Below are 26,258 nucleotides of genomic sequence, written 5' to 3'. Positions count from 1 at the left end.
AAGTGTTGATTCAGAGCTTTGAATATGACCCTGTTGAGGTGCCAAATTGACATGTTGGAAAAGAGTTTCTCTGATCAGTCTTCCATTTCCTCAGCAAAGAAAACAGAAGTCTGTCAAACACGGCCCAGACCGGGGAGCAGGAGAGCAATCCTATCTGACCTTCAATTATTCTGAAATGGGATCGCCTTCTTGCCTGAGAACTGTGACTAATTCCAAAGGCCCAACCAGGCTTCTCATCATGATGACTTTGGGGCGAATTACCATTTGGGGGCAGATTAGAATCTCAGCTGAAAAATTCCACCCCTTAATGCTAATCCCTGAACTTTCCAATCCTAAATAGGGCAAGTTGCTGAAAAGAGCGTTTCTCATTTTTTAGACTACCTGAATACGATCTGTAATGATTTTGCTTAATCAAAAAAATTAAACTCCTGCTCTCGTGGCCTAACTAAACACAAGAGTCAGAGGAAGGAAGAAGTTCTGGCCAGCTGCCAAGGCTCCATCTGAGGCTCTCGGAGTTAATAATCTCCATGGTGTTTTAAGCATTTGCAACAACAAAGGCCAGCTTTCACTAATAACACAACTGATTCCAGCAAATCTATAAATACAAGGCCTATTCTAGGGTAGTTTGTATTATAGAGAATTAAGCTTCAATAAATGAAATGAAAACCAAAGGCAAGACAGAGACATTTCTGCTACTCTCAGATAGGAATCTGCAAACTCAGTAACAAGTGCTAAGGCTAATGGGAGCGGACTGTCAGGCGCACATTTCAGGTGGGATGGGGTGGGGATGGAGGAGAGGAGTCTCAGAAGGCATTCCTAGGTAATGTGTCCTTGGGCCCAAGCCACTGCCCCTTCTCACAGTTGGACATTTGATCAGTATTTTTCAGATAGAAATACACGAGATTTTGTGTTCCATGAAATGAATCAGATTTTCATAACTTAGGTTGAAAAGTGGCCCCCCCACAGGCCAAATCTGGCTACAGAAACAATTTATTAGGTCTTCGCTGTGTTTTCTTTCCATCTGAATTGGTCGGCAATATAACTCAAAAGACTTCACATGAAAACACAGGTATCCAGCTACCCTCGGAAACTGGACAATTGAGCCACTCTGGACTCATATTTCCCACAGAACAGCCCCTTTAGAAAGGGCATCACTCACACTCAGCCTGCATCTTGCCTGTGGCCCTTGTTCCCACGACAGCCCTGCTCTGTACCTCTTGTTTTCCTCCAAATAGCCAACCCCCTTATCAGAAATACTGCCAATGGTATAGTTAGTATTTTTGGAAGGAAGGAGAGAGGAAGAAATGCATGCAAAATATCATGTAAAAAAAAAATCCCATACCAGTCTCTTTAATTAACTTTCTGAAGTCTCAGAAAACACCACATTTCCATGTGTTTTTCAAAATACTCCTTTCACTGTCAACTATGGATTTTACCACATGCAACAATTCTCTGTAGCTTGAAAACATGATCTTGTCTGAAAAGGTGATTAGCAAGAGGACTAGAACTCTGAGATTCTCACGGATCACAGGCCGACTGCCTTATTTTATGTCAACAACCGATTTCTCAGTAAAGAAAATCTGGGGAAAATAGAATTTACCAATATACTAGGTTTGGAACCACTACTCCACCATACCCCAAATCAGTACTTCCTAAAATAAATGGCACCTTCCATTTCTTCAGTGTCATAATGATAGCAGACAGGCTTTGTCCAAAAAAAAAAAAAAAAAAAGAAAGAAAGAAAGAAAGAAAGAAAGCAAGCAAGCAAGCGGGAGGGAGAAGAGAGGAAGAAAAAAATGTCTAAACTAATGGAGATCTGTATTCCATTTTACACTGCAGGCTGAAGCACACAAAGTCTGCGGCATCCGTGTATTTGGTATTTTCCACAAAAGAAACATCACACTTGATCACCACCAACATCACTGTCTATCCCCTACCCCCCTCTTTTTTTTTAAAGATTTTATTTATTTATTTGACAGAGAAACAGCCAGCGAGAGAGGGAACACAAGCAGGGGGAGTGGGAGAGGAAGAAGCAGGCTCACAGTGGAGGAGCCTGATGTGGGGCTCGAGCCCGGAATGCCGGGATCATACCCCGAGCCGAAGGCAGACGCTTAACGACTGAGCCACCCAGGCGCCCCATCCCCTACCCCTTCTAATCATGTTTACAAGGCTTTAAGGTATGTATGTATGTATGTATGTATGTATGTATGTATGTATTTAGAGTTTGGGAGGCACAGGGAGGAGAGAGGTAAGATGAATTGAGGGAGAGGGAGAAAATCTCAAGCTGACTCCACGTTGAGCGCGGATGTGGGGCTCAATCTCATGACCCTGAGATCATGACCTGGGCTGAAATCAAGAGTCGGATGCTTGACCGACTGAGCCACCCAGGTGCCTCTAATCATGTTTGCAAGGCTTTAAAAAAAGAAGATATGACTTGCTTCCCACTCAGCTCATCAAGTACAATCCTGAAAACCAATTAAGATTGTCCAGGCAGGAGGACCAAAGCCAATTTAAGAGCAAACCTCAAATTCCCTCCAACCTTCAATGAGGCAAGAAGTAAGAGTTAGAAGCACAGACCTAATATAACAGCTCCTTAAAAGCAGACAATCAAAACCCAGATTTTCAATACTGGTACTAGCACATCAACCAAGTCGTCTATACTGCTACAGTAAGCATGTCTGTAGCGCAGAGTAAGTGTCAGCAAGCAGACAGTGGAAGACAGTAGAATGTGGCAGTCATGTTGGGGCATATGCAATTCCAAGTGTGCTTTGTGATAATCAAGGGTAAACTTAGCGATGTATGAACCCTTCAGAAAAAAGAAATTAAAAATCTCATGAGGTACCAGCAGTGGTTTATTTGGTGGCTTCAAGAACTGCCACACCTTCCACCACATTAAGCTCTCTGAAAAGCTGAGGGCTCAGATAAAGATGTTACGAAGACGCTGCCCATGCCCTGTAAAAAAAATGAGCGATGAAGAAGTATACACCCCAATCAGATTTCGACTTTTTAAAAAATGTACTTATTGGGGGGGGGGAGCAAGAGAGAGCAGGGGGAGGGGCAGAGGAAGAGGGAGACAAGCAGACTCCCTGTGGAGGGGAGCCCGACCCCAGGACCCTGAGATCATGACCTGAGCCAAAATCAAGAGTCGGACACTCAACTGACTGACCCACCCAGGCGCCCCCAGATTTTGACTTTTGAAGTGGTCTCCATTAAAAGCAAATGTCTTCCAGGACTTGTATCTTGGAGAATGAAGGAACCCCAAGGATGTAAGGCTGCAAAGGGCTGACTGGCTGTGATGCTGGCCATAGGTACCACTGGAGATTTAATGGAGCTCCCTGTGTCATAGAATAGTAATTATTCTTGTTAATGCTCTAGTTACAAAGCTCCTTAAGTTTAGAGTGCTCTGCCACTCGCCCTGTTTTCCCGTATGTCCCCTGTTTTGCGTGCAGTTTTGCAGAAGGTGAGGTTTTTCCAGAGTGCACAGACGGCATTCAGCGAAGTTACTCCACTGCCATTCTGTTGGCCTCTTCACCTGTCAGGATGCAACAGGATACCGTGTAGTGGTCATAGAGGTCTGGAGTTTGGTGCACTTGTGGGCTGGTAACCTAGAAATGTGATTCTTAAATGAAAGGCTTGTTAGGATTTCATTTTAAATGTTTTCCAATATTATGCTGCTGCTAAAAATGCAATTCTGAAGACTAAGCCAAAACACACCCCAAAATATTTATGCTCTATCACATTCATTAACAAGAGAAGAATCCAAACATACACACTAAAAATATAACCATGTTAAAAAAAAATCCAAGCAGGTGGGAGGTAACAAGTAAAAACAAAAACTGCACTTGAGTAGTAGTGACTTTAAGAATAAAATACCTTATTTTTTACATTAGCTTTTTCAATTAAGCAAATGAATTTTGTGTTTGTTTTGCCTGGACTTTACTATCAATTGGTAAAAGTTTGTAGAGAAACATTTTGTATCCTCAAAATGACAGATTGACAAATGTAGCTGAACACCCCAGCAACACCACTGTTTTTCAAGACAGACGTTTTAATGTTAGCAGACTATACACAAAAGCAGCAATCAAGTGTTGGTTGAACACTTATGAATATTATCAGACTTAATTTTTGAACAACCAACATCAAGATCAGCCATTTCTTTCAAATGACATGCTAGAAACGTCTTAGGGGTCTTCAAGGACCGGGGAATCACGCTGGGCTTCCGATGACAGGGGTGTCTGGTTGAAAGCCATCGCTGTAAAACAAGGTGCTCTCCTACACGGGAGGCAGCCGTCGGGTTTTACAGGACCACCGGCCGAAGTCACGCCCTTGCCTCGGCCTCAGCTACCGAGGCACAAAGAAACAAGGTTATGATAAGGTTCCTGGCCAGATAGCCTTGCTTTCTGGAACAAAAATTCCCACAAACTGCTCACACATCAAAGTTATCAAGTAGCTAATGGACATGAAAGCTTTGTAGCAAATAAAACACATACATATCACAAAGACATTTCTTTAAAAGAAAACACAGTGGAGGGAAACAAAAGGAGAGTGAAGCCTGCTGTAGCAGATACCAGTTTATTCGACATAGTGCCTGATTCAGAGCATCTGATATTCCACAACCAACAAGATTTCCGACTTCCCTATTATAAAATACCGGACACCCTGAATAGAGTCAATTCAAGGTTCCTGTTCCTCTTCTCCATCTAGAATTAAACAGGTTTCTTCGTGTAGTACACATTTCACATTCACCAAAGGCTTTGGGGAGAGGGGGGAAATAGGGCTTATAACCACCCCCCCGGACCAAAGGCACTTAATGTTAAAAGATAAAGCACAGTAGAGTCACCCCACAGACATTCCTGCGTTTCGGTGCCGAACTCAAGCACACCACCAGGGGCCAATGTGGGATTCATCATAACAATGTAAAAGACACTGATTTCCTTGAAAACACAAAGTGCAGTATGAATATAAAGGCTGATCACCGCCACCTTTTCTACCACCCCATCCTTTTCTCAAAATAATACATAGGAGACCTCTTATTTTACATGATTAGTATCACCCAAGGTTCACACATGGAAAAAAATAGCTAAAAAATAATCTGTCATAAACTCTTACTATGAAATCACAATAGAACCTGATACACGCATAGAATTCATGAGTTGGAGAAGGCCTCAGAGATCACGCTGTGCGTCCTCTCACCGGACAGATGAGGTCCCTGAGGCCCTGGAAGGTCAGGTGTGGGACCCTGAGGTCTAGCCTTGGTGGCAGAGCCTGGGAAGAACACACACCTTCTGAAGCTTCGCTCAGGGTCCCCTCCACCCCTCCCTCTTTCAAAGACTCTCCGAAGTCAAGCACAGCGCTATCTCCAGGACGCCCCACCCAATAAAGCACGCATGCTGACGCAGGTCAGCGATGTGGTCTCGCAAGGCGGTTCCTTTGGCCACTGGGCAGGTAGGCAACCCACCTCGGAGGGGGAATTCTTCACTCAAGGTCATTCAACATTCTGAGGCAAGCCGAGGGCAGGTTAGACGCGACCTCTTGGACGTGGGAAGGCTCATCTCGGCTCTTAGCCCATGGTGGGCTGATGGTCAGCGGCACAGCGGAATCCCAGATTGGAAGCAGAGCTGTCCGGCGTGTTCTGGCTTCGAGCAGCACAGCGATACCTATAGCAGTAGGACTGGCCAGAGACAGAGAGAAAGGTGAGTACCCTCAGACTCTCGATGAAAGGCTCTCAACCGTCAGATTCATGCCGTACCCAAGTAGCAGCTATAGGAAACGCGTGCCTACGGGGGGACAGTGCTTCCCCCACAAGCACCCCCTCAGGCATACTGAGCATGTATGTTTTGGAAAGGGCCGCACATTCAGAGTTCACCACACAGAATCCAATGTTTACCTTATAAACAGACGTAGATATGGTGCAAAGATGTTAATGCCAGCATTACTCAGAACAGTAAAAAAAAAAAAAACACATAACAAGGAACGACTACAGAAGTTACGTGCATCCACATGTGAGATTACTGAGTGACCATTACAAGTTACGTTTTTATGTAATACTTAACAACACAGGAAATTCTCATGATACACTGTTAAATGAAAAGTCAGAGTACAAAACTGCGTGTGTGCTATGATCTCAAGCTATATAATTACATATGTCAAAGAAAAAACGACTGCAGATTCAAAATGCACCACAGTGCAAACAGTAGTCATATTTGAGCAATGGAGTTTCAAATTTCCTATGATAAGTATAAATTACTTTCAAAATTTGAAAAGTTATTTTTACATTTAGAGGACATGACATTAAACTGAATAATAAAGCTAAATGGCAATTGAGAAAATATTAATTATGAACATTTACATATTATTTATTATTCAACAGATTGGCAAAAATTAAATAGCAAGTTTAGGAACATAAAGAGTAGGAAAGACTGTGAAAAACATTTTTTGAAATACATTGCTTTTGGGGGCACCTGGGTGGCTCAGTCGATTAAGCATCTGATTTCAGCTCAGGTCATGATCTCAGGGTCCTGAGATCGAGCCCCATGCCAGGCTCCTGGCTCAGTACGGAGTCTATTTCTCCGTTTCCCACTGCCCCTCCCCCTCTTCTTGCTCTCTCTCTTTCTCTCTCAAATAAATGAAATCTTTAAAAAAAAAAAAAAAGAAGAAACACATTGCTTTTGGATTAGCTATAAAGCTATACAATACTGAGGGGGGGATGTTTTGTTTCTGTGTTACCTTCTAGGTGCCAAGACCATGTACATACAGTTACACAAACACACACAGACACGGAGCACCTAGCGCATGCCAGGGATGTGAGGCACTGCAGGCGTCATTTCATTGAATCAGAACAGCCCTGAGAAATTAAATGGGTTATCCAAGATGACACACTTGTTGAGGGAAGTAGAATTTGAACCCGGCTCTGACGACGGTGCCTCTGTAGCAAAATTCTATACTCCTAGATGGAAAGACCGCGCATCTCATGCTTCTTCCCCACCCCCAATACACCCGGCCTGCAGGTACACGCCTCCTTGCACACGTAAGAAGACCTAACGCTTATCACTGGCCATCTAGTAGGTATGCAGTGAATGACCACAGATTACTGAATTTACATCAAATCTTTCCATATTCCGAAAACAACCATGCATGGAACTCTTATATCCTAAGATTATACTTTCATCCAAAATAACAGAGAATGAAAATAAAGTACTTATCCCGTGTAGCATGAGCATTAATGCGGAGCTGACCCAGTGAAACTAAAGTCTCTGCCAGGTGGTTAAAGAAACTGCACAAAGAATCGTGTAGAATAACTTTGGGACTCATGAAGGAGAGATAATTTGTGGAGGGAAAAACAGGTCTGCATGAAAGAGGTTGTTTTTATATTTTCTTAATTCTTAGTCTCCTTTCTCTCACACAAGTTGAGTGTTTCTAATCTTCATAAAAAGTATCTCTAAAGCTGCCACAGAAATTGTCTGCAGTACATCCACCGTAAAAAGAAAGACAGAGTGGTTTGTCTTCTACAGATAGTACAACAATAGCAACTAATTTTCTCATTTTCCCAGTGGCCATTGAGGAATATAACATATTATCAATATTCAGGCAGGCAGAAGGAAGATGAATAAAAAAATGGGCCTGAAATAATGAGAAAAGTGATGGCATCTGCTATACTACCCGGGCCTGCCATGCAGTGGAAGCTCTAAAATGACCAGAGGTTCCCATGCGGGCGGATGAAGCAGCGGCCGCATCCCAGGGTCGCCGGGGTGGCTCAGTCGGTTAGGCATCCAACTCTTGGTTTCAGGGCAGGTCACGATCTCATGGGTAGTGAGATCCAGCCCCACGTCAGCCTCCAGCTCAGCAGGGAGTCTGCTTGAGATTCTCTCCCTCTGCCCCTCCCCCCACTCATGCACTCGTGCTCGAGTGCTCTCTTTCTCTCTTTCTCTCTCTCAAATAAATAAATCTAAAAAAAAAAAAAGAGAAAGAAGAAAGAAAGAAAGAAAGAAAGAAAGAAAGAAAGAAAGAAAGAAAGAAAGGGAAAGAAAGAAAAAGAAGCCTCATCCCACATAGGCCCCACTCACCCAGCTGCTGTGAAGCAACAGTGCTTTGGTATTTCTAGAATCAAACTCCAGTGGATAATCCAGGGCCCCATGCTACCAAGTGTGTGTGGTGAATTTCACATTGGAGCAAGAATCGAGTTCAGGGGCAGGCAAGTTTCTAGACATGGACGTTCTTGTTCCAAAAATGTACCACACATGACAGAAAACAAACAAGCATTTCCTGATTGCCTGCTGTGCACACCCACAGAGGAAGCCTGACTGTGGGCATGGTCCTGTCCTCCTGGAGATCAAAGGCTGGCTGAGGGAACAAAGACAACACATCAAACAGCTACAAAACATGCTAGGGTTAAAAGATTCTGAGGTTTTTATTAATTCAGGTAAAGGAATGGTCCCTTGTAGAATGTCAAAGTCTTCAGGAAAGACTTTGGAAAGACTTCTAGAAGGCAAAACTTGGCCGTAGCTGGATTTACGTGATTATGGCAGTGGTTTTCCGACTTGAAAATACGCACAAGAACAGCCTGAGGAGCTGAAGTACCTACTCCTAGGCCACACACCCAAACATTCTGATCCAGAATCAATCTGGTGTGGAGTCCAAGAATTCGCATTTCTAACAAGCTTCTAGGTGCAGCTGATGCCATGGGACCCAAGGGCTGCCACTGGAGTAGAACTCATTTATAGAATTTAGAAAAGAGGAAAGAAGGTATATTAAGTAGAGAAAAAAATGACATTGGAGGCATGAAAATGGAAAAATTCAGGCAAGTTAAGGGGATAGCAAGGCCATAGTCTGATCATGTCAGAGCATAGTTTATTTATTCATTAAATATTCAAGATTTTACAACATGCTAGATGCTATTCTGGGCATGAGGGATAAAAGGCAGAACAAGACAGACAATGCACCTGTCAGCAGGAAGCTTACATTCAACACGGATTAGTCAGACAATAAATAAACCGATAAATTCAAGATTGTTTCTGGTAGTGGTCCACTCGGAAGAAAGGAAAATAGGGAGAGAGGAGTGGGAGTAAGTAGGTGGCTACTTTAGACAAGGCGGCCTGGGAAGGCCTCTCTGAGGTGGTGCCAGGTGAGTTGCCCAAAGATTTGGAGAACAAGAATTCCAGGCAAAAACAATCACTGTATAAAGACAATAAATAATAAAAAGCAGGAAACATGGGTAGATAAAAAGGACGGAGTTACATTATAGGCAGTCTTCTCAGCAAAAAGAATTTGGGCTTGATACAAATGGGAATCGTGACAACCATTGTGCTAATTTACTCACCAGAAAGAGCAAAATCCAAGACTCCTTAGCTATTTAACCTTAGGTAAAGCCTTTCTGAATCTGTTCATTGTTGGTGAAATGGGCTATTAATGTAATAATGTTAAAATGCTTCATCTTATCTTTACATAAAAAAAAGTAAAGCACTGGACACGTGGAAGTTATTGTAACTGTTACTTTATAATGAACACAACACTCTTAATTATAGAAACTAACGTTGACTGTCTTACCTGACTTTTTGGGGTTAATCTGCTTCCTCACTAAAACAAAAGCATTAGCCAGCCTCTCCACAGGTATTAAATAGCTTCTGTTGGAAAGATAATACTGCCAGTATCCCAACGCAGATTTACAGTTGACCCTGGAACATGGGTCTGAACTGCACCAGGTCCATTTACATGCATTTTTAAAAAATAAATATAGTACAGCACTCTAGATGTATTTCCTCTTCTTATAATTTTCTTAACATCTTCTTTTCTCTAGCTTACTTTAAGAATACAATATATAATACATATAACATACAAAATATGTGTTAATCAGCCATTACCGATAAGGCTTACCATCATCAGGAGGTTGTCAGAAAGTTTTGGGGGAGTTAAAAGTTTTACGTGGATTTCTGATTGCGTGGGAGGTCGGTGCCCCTAACCGCTGCATTGTTCAAGGGCCAACTATACATTTGCTACATACGTGCGGAAGTTAGTTGCTATATAAACGGGAAAGATGAAGAATATCTCTGGTAACTAAGGCATAGGACTGAGGTCTTTGTTGGATGGCATATTTCTATATGCAACTTATCTCTCAAATTATATAAAAAACTATTTTAAAATAAGATGCTGCTCATATGCCACAAAATTCAGGCTGTAACAACTCCGACAAATGGTGCCCGACTAGAGCACTGTATTCAGAAGGATTGTGAGGCTGTGACATAAGACAGTATGAAAGAGATCCATAACACATAAGAGATTTTTGCCGTAGCCATATTTGAAGGCCTTGGCACACAGAAAATTATTCCATTTTGCGGGGGGAAAGAAATAAAAGTGCACTAATAAATGTGGGTAAAATACTACTGACAGCTTACTTAGGAAGCATGATGAATGGTTTTTATTGTCATTTTTATGTTTATTATTTATTTTCTAATTTTTATGCAATGAATTTTTTTTTTTTTTGGTAGAAGAGTAAAAGCTTAAAATCAGTGACAACAAAAACAGCTAGTCCTTTATGAGATCCACAGCAGTCCCTAAAACCTTCCATTAACCTCACTGACTGTATAGAACTAAACCTTAAAAAGCAAGTCTCACTGTTAAGTTAAAGGGTGGGAGGTCAGGACCACTACAGGAGAGTGAATTCACATCATCATTCCATTTCAAATGAACTCATTCACTCAGCAAACATTTATTAATAAGTAGTTCATTTTCAATTCCAATAATGGGCAACTAATAGAACACATAATTAAAGAGGAAAATGGCCTGATTTTAAATGTCCTCATTGCTTTTTCTTTTTTTCCAGCTCTACTTTTAGCACCAAAAATGGTTATTAATGATGTTAGGTCTTTGCGTGGCTGAAATATGGGTCATTTTACTAATTAAGAACAGAGGTAGTGGGAAGGACCCACGTTAGCCTCTTTTCATCAAAATGGATAATTATTGTGTGAAACTGATCTCAATATCTACACTAAGAGTGTGATCTTGGACTCAGGAACAATCCATTTAAGATAATTTTATGAGAAGACTTTCAGGGATAAAGGAAGTTTTAAGGAAATTGTAGCTCATTACGAAAAAAAATCACTACATAAAATCATACAGCAGAACCCTGGTCTCTCAATTTCACATCCATTGCTCCTGCCATTGACGCTAGATCAACTCCTTGATTACTAATAATCTTAGTGTAAAATGGAAGGGGGGGGTGAGGATTTCCTCCATGTTATGGGTTAGGTTAAAGACCCCACAGGGATTAGTCCAACAAAATTCAAGAACACCAGTTAGTATTTCTTGAGTACTTACTGTATGAAATGTTCTAAGAAATTCACATGTATTAATTCACTTAATCCTCCCAATAATCATCTGAGGTAGGTATTAGCATCTGCATTGTATACATAGAAAAAACTAAGGCACAGAGATGCAAACAGTGTGCCTAGGGTCACCTTCTATAAGCAGTGGATCCACAATTACAGCCTTTTCAATTCCATTTAAGAGTCTGGACTCTTAACCCAATGCCATGTTGTCTCACAGTTTTTCTTTCTGTGCTCTCTTCTCATTATTGAAGCTGTACTTTAGATGCACATTCAAGCTATGAATAATCAATCATCAGATTATATTAGTCATGTAAGCTAGCCTGGTCCATGATCAAAAATAAGTCACCTTCTAAGCAAGGTGATTTTTTTTTTAATGATTTACATTTTTTTCTTTATATTGATTTCCTTTGTTTTACTGATTTTCAAGTATGCCATAAGAATCATTTCAAGGATTCTGCCTCTCAAGTTAGTTTACTAGTTGACTCCTTATTCAAATGGGAAGGGGGGAAAACAATCTAATTATAATAAATGCAATGGTTAGCGATAATAGTACTAATAGTATATACTTTATGCTTATATACTTTGGTCCACTCATTCCTCCTAAGAATCTTACAGTAGGTCCAATTATGGTGTGCAGTTTACAAATGTGAAATGTAAAAATTGAGGCTTAGAAAGGTTAAGTAAGAAAGGTAACAGACTGGCAAGGAGCAGTTATAGAACTCCAACCCAGATCTAATTTCAGAGTCCACAACTCAATAATTTAATTATAGCTGCCACTCTTAATCTAGTGAAAAGGATAAGTGCTCTGAAAGTAATTCACAGCCAACACTGTACTGTTTTCCTGATCACTGAAATACCAGCCTGATGTTAAATACCTACATCATCTACAATTAACTTGACCAAGATCCTAGAGCTAGTGGTTTTTTTTTTTTTTTTTTTTTCTGTAAAGTCCTATGGATCCCACTCTGTTTTATTACTCACTATTCTCTCTTCCGGAGTACTCTCTTCATCACTCTGAGCAAGACTAAATTAAAACTTATCTTTCAAGTAGAGTAAGAAAAGCTAAAGATGTGTAATATAAGCTAAGGATGTGTAATACGAACCCCTAAATTTTTAAAACAAAGAGTTTTAGCTAATAAGCCAAAGGACAGAAAATGGAGTGATAAAATATGCTTAACTAAAGAAGTCAGAGAAAAGGAAACAAAGAACAGATGAGACCAAAAAAGACCACAAATATCAAGAAGGCAAATTTAAATTCAGCAATATCAATAGCCACATTAAATATAAATGGTACAAACAGCCAATGAAAAGACAGAGATTATGCCAATAAATTCAACAACTCAGTTGAAATGGACAAATTCCTTAAAAGACACAAACTCCCAGAGCTTAATCAAGAAGAAAGAGATAATCTGTATAACCCTGCTGCTGTTAACTAAATTAAACTTATGGTTACAACTCCTAAATGGTTTCCTTGGGGCAATTCTATCAAGCATTTAAGGAAGAAATACTGCTAATTCTACATGAACTGTTCCAGAAAACTCAAGATGAGGGAATATTTCCCAATTCAATGTATAAACCCAGCAATACAATGATCCCAAAACCAGACAAGAAAAGAAAACAACAGACCAATACCCATCATGAATGTATTTGCAAAAATGCTCAATATTTTAACAAATTGAATCCAAAACATAAAAAATATAATACATCATAACTAAGCAAGCACAATCTAGGAAGGCAAAGATAGTTTAATATTTGAAAACTGAAAATCTATGAGAGTAATTTACCATATTGACAGACTGAAAAAGAAAAACCATACAAACATCTCAATAGCTGCAGAAAAGGCATCCAGCAAAATTTACATCCATTTCTGATAAAAACTCTCAAAAAGCTAGGAATATAAGGAAACTTCCTTGGACTTATAAAGAACATCTCCAAAAACACTACAGCTAACATACCTAATTCTGAAAAGTTGAATGTTTAACCCCTTATGATCAAAAATGAGGTAAGAATGTCTGTTCTTACCATTCATATTCAATACTATATTGGAGGGTCTAACCAATGCAATAGAGCAAGAGAAAGTAATGAAAAATATTTTAAAAGAAGAAGAATTTTCTATATTCACAGATGATATAACCACCAATGCAGAAAAACCAAAATAATCTACAAAAACATTACTAGTATAGCTGAGTTTACGAAGGTTGTAGAACACAAGATAAACCAATTATCCATGTAAATGTATTAAAAACATGTATTAGGTTAAAAGATATTTTAAAAGAATAAGCTGGGAACCTTATGAAAATACAGGTTTAAAATAAGCAAAAAATATGAAATGTTAAAGTAAACACGTTCATATGCACAGCAATGGAATACTTTCAGTGCTCATGCTTAAAATGTTTTTTACAAGCATCATTTTCTCTATTATCTTGAGGGAAAATCTTCTGGTCCTCAAATCTTACAGAGTAAATGGATTCTCAATCTTTAAAAGTGTCATATGTCATTAACACAACTGGTGGTAATTACAGTTGTGAGATACTATTCTGCAAAGAGAAATCCACCTGTTTTTCACAGAAGTCTGTTTCCCCAACAAAAGAATTCAAATACACTTGTAGTAACAGCTTGAATGAAAGAAAAAATCGGGGACTAAAGACTGATATGTATGTGAATATTTAAAAGTACCAGGATGACCTAGGGCAATGCTTTTAATTTCAAATTAAAATTAGAATTGTAAAGATAAATTTGCCTACATCTTGTCATAAATGCAGGTGTAAAGCATAAAGTAAGGTCAAATATGAACGGCCACTTAAATAACTGGATTAAAAATTTTAAGAAATACAGAAGACACACATACACATAATCTACAGAGATTTTCTTTAGACCAGTCGTTTCCAAACTTTGCAGTATGTTTTCATCCCCGAGACCTTTAAAATCCTGACGCCCAGGCCACACTCCAGAGAAATCAAAATGAGCTGAGTGGGGGAACAGGCATCAGTCTTTTTTTTCTTTTTTTGACAGATCCCAGATGATTCTAATGTGCAATGAAGTTTGAGAACCACTGTTTTAAGGTAAAATTTGATAACACACCCACTGTCAAATTAGTCACTTAATTTGGAGCCCTTATAGGTTGTTTTAAGTTTCTAACTGCCTGGACTAACTGAATTACCATGGAAAACTTCTTGTAATAACCATCTGCAAAATGCCATCTTTGCATAGGGATAGGAAGAAGCTGAAGTGTTGGAGATACTAAAAATACATGATTTAAAGAAAAAAGGGAGAGGTGGTATTCAATTTCCAAACTCCTCAAAAATTTTACTCATGAAACACCAACTCACACTGATTACCCAAGAACAACCAGTTCTGACACTGAAATCATAGCCCAAAGAGCAGAAACACTCTCTGAGATTGATGCTTATTTCACAAAGTACATACATTACACATAGAACATTTGTGGTGTTTCCATTCCAGTACACCACAACCCAGCCTCCATTTCCGACTCTCACCTTAATCTCAACAGAGGATCCCGAAATTTAGAGAAATCTCAAATAAATGAAGGGTGTACTTCCAGAGAGACATGCTGGAAATAGTATACAGCCCACCCTCGTTCATGAGACAATAAAGGTCTCTCAAAGGGTCAAGATTCAACAGATGGAAATTGGTTAACAATAGATCATTCACAACCTCTGCTTCTTTTCCCCATGCCTGTAACCAAATCTGAAATGAGTATTCTTTTTTTTTTTTTACTTTGATGAAGATAGGTATGTACTAGCAGAAGTGGATGGGACATTTTAGGGCTACTGTTTACAGTGGATCTACTAATCTGTTGTTAGTACACCAATGCAGTTTAATGACGACTTACCTTATGGCACATGTAGGATCCACCTTTCTTCACCCGGTCTTTTCCAGAAGGGGGACCTTTCTGTGGATGAAGAGAACTCGTTAGTCCAGAAAGCACAGATGTTCCTCATAGACTGGCAGAGAGTTCATTTTAGCACAACCAGCTCTTTCATGGCTGCCTCAACTCTCCGCATGCTTTCCTGTCCCTGGGCCCTGAATCTGCACCCATGCACCCTTCCAAATGCCCACCTCTCCAAATCCTATCCACCCTCTAAGGTCCAGCTCAGGTTCCCACTTTGGTGAAATCTTTGTGACTACAGCAAGCAATCCCCCTTTTAAACCCCTATAATAGCATTTCTCACCTAGATGACTAATAAGCTGCTTGGCAGCATCTCTTATATCACCTTCTCATGCTGATATGCAAATTTATCCTGCATAAAATCCGGCTTGTTTAAGTGGACTAGCTAGCCTTTTGAATTATGTTTTTGTAATCCTACTGTGCAACACCTAATAAACCCTTTGCTGACTGAAGGACTTCGCTTCTTATCTTTTAAAAAAAAATAGGTCAGATTTATTGAGGTATAATTTACATACAGTAAACTTTAACCTTTTTAATCCTTTTTAAATGCACATGTCTGATGAGTTTTGACAAATATATAGGCATGTAACTACTACCACAATCAAGATACAGAACACAGTTTATCTTTTTCAAAACAATTTATACAGTGCTGCTATGAACCAAGCATGATGCAAATCTTAATCCATGTAATCTCCAGAACTTCTTCTTCTTTTTTTTTTTTTTTTAGACTTTATTTTAAAGTAATCTCTATATCCAGCATGGGGCCTGAACTCCCAACCCCAAGATCAAGAGTCACATGCTCCACCCACTGAGCCAGCCAGGCGCCCCTGTCCATACCAACTTCTGAGGTAAGATAAGCAGGTGGCAGAATAAGGATTCACACCCAGGCACCCTGGCTCCAGTCCATTATGCTCCCTGTTTAGAGTCCAGGAATGTGGGAAATTGGGCAATGCCTACAAGGGGGCAAGAAGCAACTGTGACTACTATCGTAATGAAAACCGAAGCCTGAAACAGTCAGCCAAGAGGTAAGACTGTTTGTCCTAGGGAGGGCTTTGGATAAAAGTGCACTGGAAATGAACATCCTAAAACTTTAGTTGCCAGCATAAGGGCCTCAACATCAGATGAGTCATGCAAAGAACATCTGAGAAGTACCAATAACCTCCTACAAACAAGAACCACATATGCAAAGTTTAGGGGCTTACGAGGATTTTTTTTTTCTTTGCTTTTCCTTTGTTAGGCAAAAAGTCAATTAATCATGCAGCTGCCTGCTTTTTGTCTAGTGAAAACGAGACAAGGTCGAACAATGCCGCCTATCTTAGTTTTCCTTTTCTTGTCAATTACCTAGAGTCAAGGGCTCGGACATAAGTGGCAGAAGTTAAAAGAACCATGTTTTCTCCAAGCCTGGCTAACATACTGACCTGCAAATGTCAACTATGTGGGCAGAAGTTCATGTTTTCTAAGCACTTCCAGGTACTTAGAAAGGGTCACAGAGCACGCCACTGGCATTCTTATTCCATGGCAGGGCCCCAGTATTTCCATGGCCCTAAATGCTTCATGTGACGCTAATAAACTTTTAGCGGTTAGAAATGGGCAAACTACAAATGAGAAAAACGAACTGCGAAAATAATGACTGCCCGCGCAGCCTCCTTGCCAGGCGTGTCTGGAACCTGACAGACATTGCCTCAGAACCTGGTGGGTGTGTTTATTATTCCAGAGAAGTCTGAGGCTGAAAGGAACACATTGCTATCTGTGGAGCTACCCCACATAACGGCCACTGTCTCCCACACGGAATGTCTTGCTGGCTTTCGCCGTGCGCTGCTTCCTTCAGGTGGCTCTCCGAGTGCTGTTACAATGCACCTAATGACAGCTTAAATTCTGACTTAAATTCTGACAAAATACTTCCGATTCCAGAAGTATCTGGAATCATGCAAGAGTAAATCCTTTTGTCAGGCTGCACCTGAGGACAAGAAGCTGATCTGCCAATAAGAACGACTGAGAACAAAATCGTTCCCTTTACCGTCTCTGAGGAACTAAGCCTGCAGTCAATAAAAACGACACTCATCAAAGGGACACAGGCACTAATGAGAGTCGCCCTGTACTGACACAACCACAGCAATTAATATCGTCCTCAGTTTAGGTGACCGCTCAGATGATTCGTACAAATAAAACTATTTTTGCCAGAAAACAACACGATGTAGGACTAGGTATAACTGTTTGAAATGCTTACCGCTTTGCAAAACCAACCAACCAAACCAAACCAAACCAAACCTAAAACACAGAAAAATTACTAGGAGGGTGTAGCAGTTTGAATAGTGTCCCCCCGAAACTGACATTCACTTAGAGCCTCAGAATGTGAACTTACTTAGAAACAGGGACTTTGCAGATGTGCAATTTTCGTAATTTGTTAAGATGAGGTCGTACAGTATTATGATGAGCCCTAAATGCAATGACTGGTGTCCTTGTGACAAGAGGAGAGGACACAGAGAGGCACCCAGAGGAGGCCATGTGAAGATGGAGGCAGAGATTGGCGTGACGCAGCTATACACTGACGATTCCCAGCACCCGCCAGAAGCAAGGAAAAAGCAAGGAAGGCTCTCCCCTAGAGACACCAGTGGGAGGACAGCCCTGCCAGAACCTTGACTTCAGCCTTCTAGACTCCAGACTTGTGAGAATAAATGTCTGTTGTTTCAACCACCAAGTTTGCGGTGATTTGTTGCGGCAGCCCGAGGATACCCATACAAGGGGAAATGTCCTCATTTCCGCAAGCGCAGGTTAAACCACTTAGGAAGCTACCAACGCTAGTGTCTGAATGTCTCATCTTTCTGCCTATTACTCCTCACAAGAACAGAGGCCGCAGTGTTTCACCACCTCTACCACCTATATTAAGAATCTAAGTGCAGGGCACCTGGGTGGCTCAGTTGGTTTAGCGTCTGCCTTCAGCTCGGGTCCTGATATCGAGTCCCGCGTCGGGCTCCCTGCTCAGCAGGGAGTCTGCTTCTCCCTCTACCCTTCCCCATTGCTCGTGATCTCTCTCTCAAAGAAAAAAAAATTAAAAATCTTAAAAAAAAAAAAAAAGAATCTAAGTAAAAAACCACACTGAACACAGGGACTCCACCCAGAAACAGACAAGGACCAACATGAATGTTATCTCCAAAGGGAATACTACCCATAGCTGCTCTACCCCCAGATACCAAAATATTAACATCTCTAATGCTTGGATGATTGCACGGAACTGCAAAAACAAATGAACACATGCAAGGTTCTAAATGTCTGCACCAATAATCTCAAAAGGCCAAGATGCAGCTAAAGTTCTCAGGAAAAGAGATGAGGAAGCAATGCTCTGAGTGTTAGTGCAGGGAAATATACCCTCACTGAAAATTCCTGGGAAGGCGTAAAAGTCGCCAACAATGAAAAACAGAACCCTCATCAGTAAGACTGGCTTGTTGAATGAGAAATAAGCCTGCAGGAAGGATGGTGGCCAGCCTGCTCAAAGCTGCCAGGACATATGTCATAGGAGCATTAACAATGACATTTTGTGTAGTCAAGAGAGACACCACCTTTTCCCTCCTTTGCAGACCCAACACAGTGACAAGGAAAGCAACAGAAGGGGCAGAGAATCTGACAAATTTTCATCAATTAGGAGTCAAAAAGCACTACTGTTAAACATGTTGTTTGATACCCTCCACAGTGTGAAATACTATGCAGCTATTAAAAAAGAATGCGGTACATTAAAGAAAATACAAGGCACTTCTGTCGGAGTACACTGCACTATCATTTTTGCTTAGAAGATAACATGGAATCAAGCATTTACTCTGCTTTTCTTATACATTGTGTCCCAGTGGGGAGCTGGTTACCTGAAAGGAGCGTCTGGCCCTGGGGCACAGGAGGCCACCACGTGGGCCACTCCTCACTGGTAACACACTCATCCACGTTTTCAGTCTCATTCAGTTTGATGCACTGTTTGATTGGCCCTGGGGCTTGCCCTGTGACCCAGGGATTATTTAGAAGTGTGTTGTTAGTTTCCAAGTGTTCGGGAGATTTTCCTATTTTATTTCTGTTATTGATTTCTAGTTTGACTCCATTGTGGTTGAAGAACATACTCTATATACAACTACAACTTTTCAAAATGTACTGAGGTTTATTTGATGGCACAGGATGTGGTCTTCTTTGGGATATGTTCCATGAGTTCTTGAAGGGATAATCTGCTGTTGTCAATTAGGTCCTGTTCATTGGTGGTATCACTGAGTTCTCTTATATCCTTGCTGATTGTCTATGTAACTGTACTGTCACCTGTTGATAGAGGGGTGTGAAAGTTTCCAACTACGACTGTGGATTGGTCTATTTCTCCTTTGAATTATTTGTTAAATTAGTTTTTGCTTCATATGACTCAGCTGTATTCATTGGTGCATGCATATTTAGTATTAACATGTCCTTTTGTTGGATTAACCATTTTATCATTACAGAATGTCCTTCCCTGAGTCTGGCAAATTGCTTTGCTTTGAAGTCTACTTTATATGATATTAATATAGCCATGCCTGCTTTCTTTTGATTAATGTTTGTATAATATCTCTTTTCCCATCATTTTGTTTTCAATCCACCACTTACACCATTATATTTGAAATAAGTTTTTTATAGACAGTATATAGTTAGGTTTTATTTTTAATACACATGGCCAATCTGTCTTTTAATTGATATACTTTGAGCATGCGCTTTTAAAGAAATTATTGATATGTTGGGACTTAAGTCTGCCATTTTTTTGTTGTTTTCTGTCTGTTTTCTATGATTTTGTTTCTATTTGCTTTTTACTGACTTCCTGTAGATTACCCAAATATTTTTGTTAAGAAATTCATTTTTATTTATTTATAGTTTGGAGTGTACATTTATATATATGTATGTATATACATATACATGTATATTACCACAGTTTTATATATATTTCTGTTTTATATATAGATCACAGTTTTATATATAGATCACAGTTTATATCTATATTACATATATAAAATATATAGAATATATAAACATATATATATATACTGTGATGATATAACATTGGAGTCTACTGGTGTTAATTTACCAGTTCCAGTGAAGTACAGAAAACTTATTTTCTTTTCCATCCCTTTAGGCTCCCCTGTTTATAATGTAATTGTAGGAAATACTTCCTCTAAATACATTTAGATACACATGAGACAATGTTATAATTTCAGCTATATCATCAAACAAAATTTTTAAAAATTGAGAGATAACACTTAAAAAATATTATGCCATTTCCTCTGGCCTTTCTTAGGGTTTCTGATGAGAAATCCACTGTCATTCATATTGGTTTTTTCTCTATACCTAAGGTGTTCTTTTCTCTGCCCTCTTTTAAGATTTTTGTCTTTTATTTTCAGAAGTTTACTTATGATGTCTTGGTATGGATTTCAAAGGGACAGTCTTGCTTGGGGGTCACTTAACCTCTTGAAGCTATAGGTTTAAGTCTTTCTCCAAATCTGGGAGGTGGTCAGCCATTACTCCTTTGAGTATCCCTTCAGCCCCACCCTCTTTCTCTCCTCCTCCAGGTCTCCCAGAACACAAATGTTAGATCTTTTGTTATGGTCACATGCGTCCCTGCGGCTCCATTCATTCATTCATTCATTTGCTATTTTTTCCTCTATTGTTAAGATGGGATCATTTCTTTTGTTCTAGTTTCCAGTTCACTAATTTATTGTTGTTGCTCTGTCCCTTCCATTCTGGTTTTGAGCCCACTCGCAAAACTTTTATATTGGTTATTCTGTTTTTCCATTCTAAAATTTTCATTTGGTTCTCATTTATATCTTCTGCTTCTTTTCTGAAACTTTCCATTTTTTTTTTCATTTGTTTCAAACATGTTCATAATTACTCGCTGGAGAATCTTTATCATGGCTGCATTAAAATCCTGGGTGGATAATTCTGACATCTCTGTCATCTCAGTGTGAGTACCCATTGGTCCTTTCATTTTGTTTGGTAACTTCCTGGTTCTTGGTATGATAAGTGATTATTCAATTGACACCTGAATACATTTTTATTATGTTACAAGACTCTGGATCTCATTTAACCATCCTGTTTCAGCTGGCTTTCTGTGACCCTCACAGGCAGGGGAAGGGAGGCTGCCATCTTCTTACCACCAGGTGAAAGCAGAAATCCAGGTTCCCCACTCGGCTTCCACTGACACATCCGAGGGGACTCTTGTTACTTGCTGCTGCATGGAGGTGAGAGCTCTGGCTCCCCACACCGTCTCCACGACATCCCAGTGAGGGTGCTGTCATTACTGCTTGGCAATGATGAAAGGCCTGGCTCCCTACTTTACCTTCTCTGATACCACCCTGGCAGGGATATTATGGCACCTCAAACACAGCCTCAGGAGGGTGTAAATCTAGGCTCCCCACTTGGTCTTTGCAGGCTTGGACGAGGACACAGTTTTTTTCTGTGGTGTTTGGATGAAGCAGAGTGATTACTGACGAAAAGTTTTCTGTATGGCTAGACTACCCCTTTCCTGTTTGCTCTGTTAGCTGAAGAGAACAGGCTTTTCTTGGGACTTTGTCTATATCTGTTGGCATTTGTGGGCTGGTAGCTTCTTTAGCTCCAAGTCTGGGATATATGGGTCAAAAAGAAAATCCATGTAACTCACCATCATTTAATTCTTAAGGCCCCACTGTCTGCAGCTACTCTTCCTTCTTTTCACCTTTCTTATATTTCTTTTGTATGTACTATCCAGAGTTTAAATTGTATTCAGTGGGAGGAACAGGGAAATGTATGTTTACTCTACTCTTCCAGAACCAGAAGAAAAACCTTCATCTTCATTTTTAAAGGATAGTTTTGTTGGACACAGAATTCTTAGTTGATAGCTTTTTTCAGCACTTTGGATATATCATTCTACCATTTCCTGGCTTCCGTTGTTTCTGATGAGAAATCAGCCATTAATCATATTATTGTTACCCATGTGTGATAAGGTGTTTTTCTCTCTCAATAGTGTGTCTATGAATTGCCTGAGTGTATTCTTCTTTTTGTTTATCCTATTTGAAGTTACTTGAACTTTTTGAATCTCTGCAGATAATTTTCATCAAATTTGGTATTTAAATAATTTCTTCAAAAATATTTTGTCCCTTGGGGCACCTGGTTGACTCAATCAGTTAAGCATCTGACTCTTGATCTCAGCTCAGGTCTTAATCTCAGGGTAGTGAGTTCAAGCCCTGCACTGGGCTCCACATTGGGCCTGGAGTCTGCTTTAAAAAAAAAAGTTTTGTCGCCTTTTCTCCCTCGTCTCCATTTGGCACTCCTATTATACATGTGTTAGAACTATGTTGGAGTACAGTGCTCTATTGACTTGTCTCCAGTCTTTCTCCCCCATCTCTGTTCTTTGGCTTGGAAAATTTCTCTTGATTTATGTTCAAGTTCACTGATTCCTTCTTCTATTTCTAATCTATTGAGTTAATCTAGGGAAATCTTATATCAGTTATTATATTTTTCACTTCTAGAAATTTCACTTGACTCTTTTTTTTATCATTTCCATTTGTCTATTGTGATTCTCTGTTGACACACATATTTCCTACTATTTCTTTGAATACATTTTAATTCTTTAAATATAATAGCTGCTTTGAAGTCTTTGTTAGATCCAGCATGTGGGCCTACTCAGAGTCAGTTTCTATTTAACTAATCATTTTCCTTAGTATGGGTCACACTTTATTGTTAATTTGCATGTTTATTACTTTTTAGATGAAAAGTAGACATTTAGATGATCTGCTCATGCGTGCACACACACTAGTTGCTCTATATCTGATTGAACCATGACTGGCAAGTGTTAATAGATGCTGAAGCTGAATTATGGGTACATTCTCTCTGCTCTTACTTACTATCATTTCCATAACAAAATCCTAAAAAAATAACATATATTCATATACACTAACATATGCATAGACTCCCTTTATAAAGGGAGTCATTAAAGAACTATTAATGTTGCCTGAGGAGGAAAGAAGGGCTTGGGACACAAGGATGGAAGTTGTGAACCTTTTGAAATCCACATTCGCAAACTACCTATTCATTTTTTTAATGGAAAAAAAAAAAGGAAACATTTAGTACAATAAAAGTTAAAATGCTCTGGAATGTATTGGTTCCGTTTCACTGACACTCAGAGATAACACTGATTATTAAAGCCTAAAAGCACCTTTTATTTTGCATTCACCATCTCTTCATTATAATCAATTCTTACTACTAAATAGCACAATACATTTTTTCAAAGCAGGAAATAAAAGTCAGCCTCCGAAAAACACTTAACCACCTTATCACAGACTTTCCTTTTTACAACCATCATCCTTTTAAGAACCAAATGAGTTAGGTACCACTCCAATGGTATTCAGATGCCAGCTGACTGTTAGCCTTTCAACTATTGTCAGAGTGTGGGCAGGTTTGGAAAGACTATTCAGTTTAAAACTAACAAGCCTATTCCTTTTAACACTAAAGGGAATCAGAGCTGAGCAGAAAAGTTGGGAGCAGTGGATTTACTCCTGGCTGGCAAAATCCAGATTTTTTGAGATCAGAAAATGCTTTTGAGATCAGCTAGTTCAGAAGCTCCCCATCTAAGCTCTTTGGAACTGAGAAAACAGAAATGCGAACTCTTGCACTTAGTCAAGATTTTGAGAAGACTTTTTAAAGACCTCATAAAATTATTAATGAAAAAACTGGTCTGGATAACCCAAACAGGTATTTTTTAAGGCGCTACCTCCTTCTGGTCTTATCAGCACTATCGACATTATTTGCCACATCACCCCCCAGGACAATGAGGTTCTCATGTCCCCTGAAATGACACTAGATCCTTTTTGCATAATATGCTAGTCCCCACTATCCATTAAACTTCTATTTATCTTGTAAAATTCACCTCAAGTTTTATCTCTTATTGAAGAGCATGAGCTCTGCAGTCAGACAACCTGGCTGGCTCCAAGTCACAGCTCTGACCTTGACTGTGAGACTAGTCTAGTTCTAGTAAGGTAGCCCTTCTACATCCCAGTTCTTCCCCTGCAAAATGGAGATGACAGAGATGATAACAGTACCTATTTCATTGGATTGATGTGGGGATTAAATAAGATAATGCATAAAAAGTACTTAGCAAGTAATAAATGACAAATGTGCGGTTGCTGCTGTTATTATTATATAGTATTAGCTCATGACTAACTCACGTTTCCCAAAAGTACCCATAAACTTAATAATCCAGGTGGCATGCAACTTCTAAAATTCCAAAATCAGAGAGATCACTTGACCCAATTTTTCAAAGGTCAAACCCCCAAAGGGGGACCAAGTTCTAATAAAATAGCTGACCTGTTAATAACCCTGTAGAAGGAAGACAGACTATCCTATTTTACAGTGAAATTCACATAGCTAGTCATTGCGTGCAGAAGTTGTCACCACCGCATTAGGCTTAGCCGAACGTGAATATTTTCAATGGTAAAATCAACATCAAAACATTCTGCGAGCCACAGAAAAAGTGGGTTGAACCTCACCTCAAAAAGTATTTAAAATTAGCTTTTGAACATGTGATTTGCTTCTGCACTACCTTCTCTCCCCCTGCCTGGTCCAAATGATACTATAAACACCTGAGGAGAAAACTGAAATTCATTTTTTTTTTCAATTTGACAACGGCAGCTAGCCTGTATTTAATATCATTCCTGAGAAGACCCAGCAATCCTGTAAATATCTTGAAGTGCTTTAAATACTGTTTTCGTCTGTAGATTAAATCCTGCTTCAAAACAACCAATGACAATGATAGCTTTGAAAAAGCAATGGACAGCCAGTGAAGGAATTAATCAGCAAAGGTCATATATACCTGCTCCTCAGAGTCTCCTCCATTTCACCACACTCTCCCCCTGTGCTCATGCTAGACTCCTCAGGAATAATTCTGGATTGCTAGCTCACCCTAACCCCCACCCCCAACTGATCTGATTAGCTCTATCTCCAAAGCAGATCTCTAATTGATGGCAGCTATCATCTCCATGGTAACCACCCTGGTCCCAACCACCATTTCTCCCCTGGACCATGACAATGGCCTCCTAATGGGTCTTGCAGTTTCTTACACGGTATCTAATTAGAGCACAATAATACTGATAGAAGAGATAAAAGACTATGCCACAGTGAAAGAAACGCGACGAAAGAAAGAAAGAAAGAAAGAGAGAGAGAGAGAGAGAGAGAGAGAGAAGAAAGAAAGAAAGAAAGAAAGAAAGAAAGAAAGAAAGAAAGAAAGAAAGAAAGAAAGAGAAGGAGTACGTACTTTATGATCCCATTCATCTAAAACTCTAAAAAATACAAACTAATATACAGTGACAGAAAGCAGATAATTGCCTGGGTATAGGAGGCAGACAGGGGCAGGATGAAGGGATTACCAAGGCACACAGGAAATTTTGGGTGATGGATATGTTCACTATCTAGACTTGTGATTTCATGGATACGTGTGTGTATATACTTTCTGATCTGTGTGTGTGTGTGTGTGTGTGTGTGTGTGTGTGTATACACATACACACTGATGTATGAACTTATCAACTGGCACACTAGCTTTGTGCAATTTATGACAATTAGACTACAGTAAAGGTGTTCTTTAAAAATAAAAACAAACAAAATTATATTCTTAATAAAATATAAAGTTTGGGATTTCTTCAGATAATCCAGAGGAGGAGGGGAGCAAGGATTAGTGGGTGGAAATACAGAAGAAACAATATTAGACACGAACTGATAATTATTAAAACTAAGGTACTAAGGACATGGGGGTATTATACACTATTCTCTTGACTTTTGCGTATTTGAAATTTTCTATAATAAAAACAATTTTTAAGTTAAAGGAGAGAAACTCATAAACCAGGATAAACAAAATACTACCCCTTCCAGAGCCCGACACTGCTAGGAGTCCAAGACTTCCTTAGAAGTTTAAGTGCAGGGGAATGTGGATTTAAAAGGACAGATTTTATTCTCCATTCTAGCAGCCTGAGAAGTGGGCACATTCCTTTGAGAGCTAAGTCCTCCTTTCCCTG

The 26,258-nt window shown here is 39.7% G+C and overlaps 1 protein-coding gene across 3 annotated transcripts in view; it reads right to left on the bottom strand.

Moving 5' to 3' along the window:
- Window positions 1–4,541: 4,541 nt before the first annotated feature.
- The window catches only part of SUMF1 (sulfatase modifying factor 1), a 91,384-nt gene continuing 69,667 nt past the window's right edge, over window positions 4,542–26,258 (bottom strand). For all 3 annotated transcript variants that reach the window (XM_045808120.2, XM_045808121.2, XM_087866842.1), the window contains 2 exons: window positions 15,175–15,234; window positions 4,542–5,671 (listed from right to left, as the gene is read on the bottom strand). In XM_045808120.2, the coding sequence (XP_045664076.1) occupies window positions 5,561–5,671; window positions 15,175–15,234 (171 nt within the window). In that variant the 3' untranslated portion in view covers window positions 4,542–5,560. The remainder of the gene's footprint in view (window positions 5,672–15,174; window positions 15,235–26,258) is intronic.

This window comes from Ursus americanus, chromosome 14 (assembly GCF_024610735.1).
Source record: "Ursus americanus isolate L20-20 chromosome 14, mUrsAme1.1.p, whole genome shotgun sequence".
NCBI lineage: Eukaryota > Metazoa > Chordata > Mammalia > Carnivora > Ursidae > Ursus > Ursus americanus.
The sequence above is the reverse complement of the archived record's forward strand: the minus strand, read 5'-3'. Positions and strand labels throughout refer to the sequence as shown.